This window comes from Rhincodon typus, chromosome 35 (assembly GCF_021869965.1).
Source record: "Rhincodon typus isolate 14 chromosome 35, sRhiTyp1.1, whole genome shotgun sequence".
In the NCBI taxonomy this organism is placed as follows: Eukaryota; Metazoa; Chordata; class Chondrichthyes; order Orectolobiformes; family Rhincodontidae; genus Rhincodon; species Rhincodon typus.
The window spans coordinates 24,465,048-24,466,506 of record NC_063366.1 but is presented as its reverse complement, the minus strand read 5'-3'; the positions used below and the strand labels follow the sequence as shown (position 1 = coordinate 24,466,506).

The window sequence follows — 1,459 nt, the reverse complement described above, 5'->3', positions numbered from 1 at the left end:
AGAGCGGGGCAGTGGGATTGGTTTGGGGATTGATACAGGGACATGGGAAGAGAGCGGGGCAGTGGGACTTTTCTGACTACCCATCTCTTTCTCTCTCTGTCACTATTTCTCTTTCATTCTCTATCTGTCTCTCTGCCTGTATCCTCTCTCTCTCTCTCTCTCTCTCAGTGTACCTGTCCTTCTGTACCAGTTTCTCTCTTGCTCATTGTCTGTCTCGATCCCGTAGAGACAGCTGGAGAGAGGAACACTTTGCAGGGAACTAGTTCATGGACAGTGACCAGTGCTAGCCCTCAGCCTGTTCACCTGGTGACACTAGTTTCTGTTTCTTTCATGTTCCAGGATTTTTCTGGTACACTGGGACAGGTATAGATGGCATCTCGTAAGAAGGATGTCCCGACAAAGAAGGAAGTGCCCACTCAGATGAAACTGCGCCATGCAGTCCCACTGACCCGAGACTCCCAGGGCATTTACAGTTTGGCCTGGTCTCCCGATGGACAGGAGTTAATCGTGGGATTTGGAAACGGAGCTATTCAGGTACTTTGGGAATATGCTGGGAAAGGCATTGGTGAGATAAAACATGATTCCAACAAACTGAGTTCATCAACTCTGTGAGTGCTTCCCCTCTGATCGTCTGTCCCTTCGTTCTCTGCTTTCTCCTTCACCCTGTCCACACTGAGCCTCCCCCTGCCTCTCCCTTACGCCATCCCCTCACCTTTTTCTTGGCCCATTCCCTCTCTGCCCTCTTCTCCTGCCTCCTTTCTGCCTGTTGGTGACCTGTGGGCCCCACTTCCTGTCTCTCTGCCCTATCTTGCATGTTGTCGACCTGTGCCCCCTCTCTGCCTGTTTTTCACCACTGCCCTCTCTCTGCCCACTTTCTGCCTGTTGTTGCCTGCGCCCTCTGTCTTTTTCTCTCTGTGTGCCCACCCCCTCACTGCCTGTTGTTGACCTGTGCGCACCCCCCTCACAGCCTGTTGTTAACCTGTGCGTGCCCCCATCACTGCCTGTTGTTTACCTGTGCGCGCCCCCCTCGCTGCCTGTTTGTTGACCTGTGCATGCCCCCCCGTTGCTGCCTGTTTGTTGACCTGTGCGGCCCCCATCTCTTGCTGCCCGTTTGTTGAGCTGTGCCCGTCCCCACCCCCTCGCTGCCTGTTTGTTGACCTGTGTGCACCCCGCTATCACTGCCTGTTTGTTGATCTGAGCCCTCTGTGTCAGGCTGTGAACCCCGCAGATGGGAAACCTTCGCGGGACATATTCAGTGGAGGGGTCTCCCGACAAGCGACGACCTGCCTGTGCTTCCACCCAAAGGACCCCAGCCACCTGATAGCGGTCGGCGCTGAAGGCATCGTGGCTGTTTACGACACCAAGACAGGAAAGTGTAAATCCACCATCACAGGTAGGTCTGGCACAGCCCAGGCACCGTCAGTCACCATTCTCCCTGTATCACCGTCACAGCCCGGGC

The 1,459-nt window shown here is 55.0% G+C and overlaps 1 protein-coding gene across 1 annotated transcript in view; it reads left to right on the top strand.

Annotated features, from left to right (window-relative positions):
* Positions 1–1,459, top strand: part of LOC109926206 (vegetative incompatibility protein HET-E-1-like) — a 14,963-nt gene that overhangs the window by 3,889 nt on the left and 9,615 nt on the right. The window contains exons 2-3 of the mRNA XM_048616981.1: positions 340–534; positions 1,213–1,393. Coding sequence (XP_048472938.1) covers positions 370–534; positions 1,213–1,393 — 346 coding nt within the window. The 5' untranslated portion in view covers positions 340–369. The remainder of the gene's footprint in view (positions 1–339; positions 535–1,212; positions 1,394–1,459) is intronic.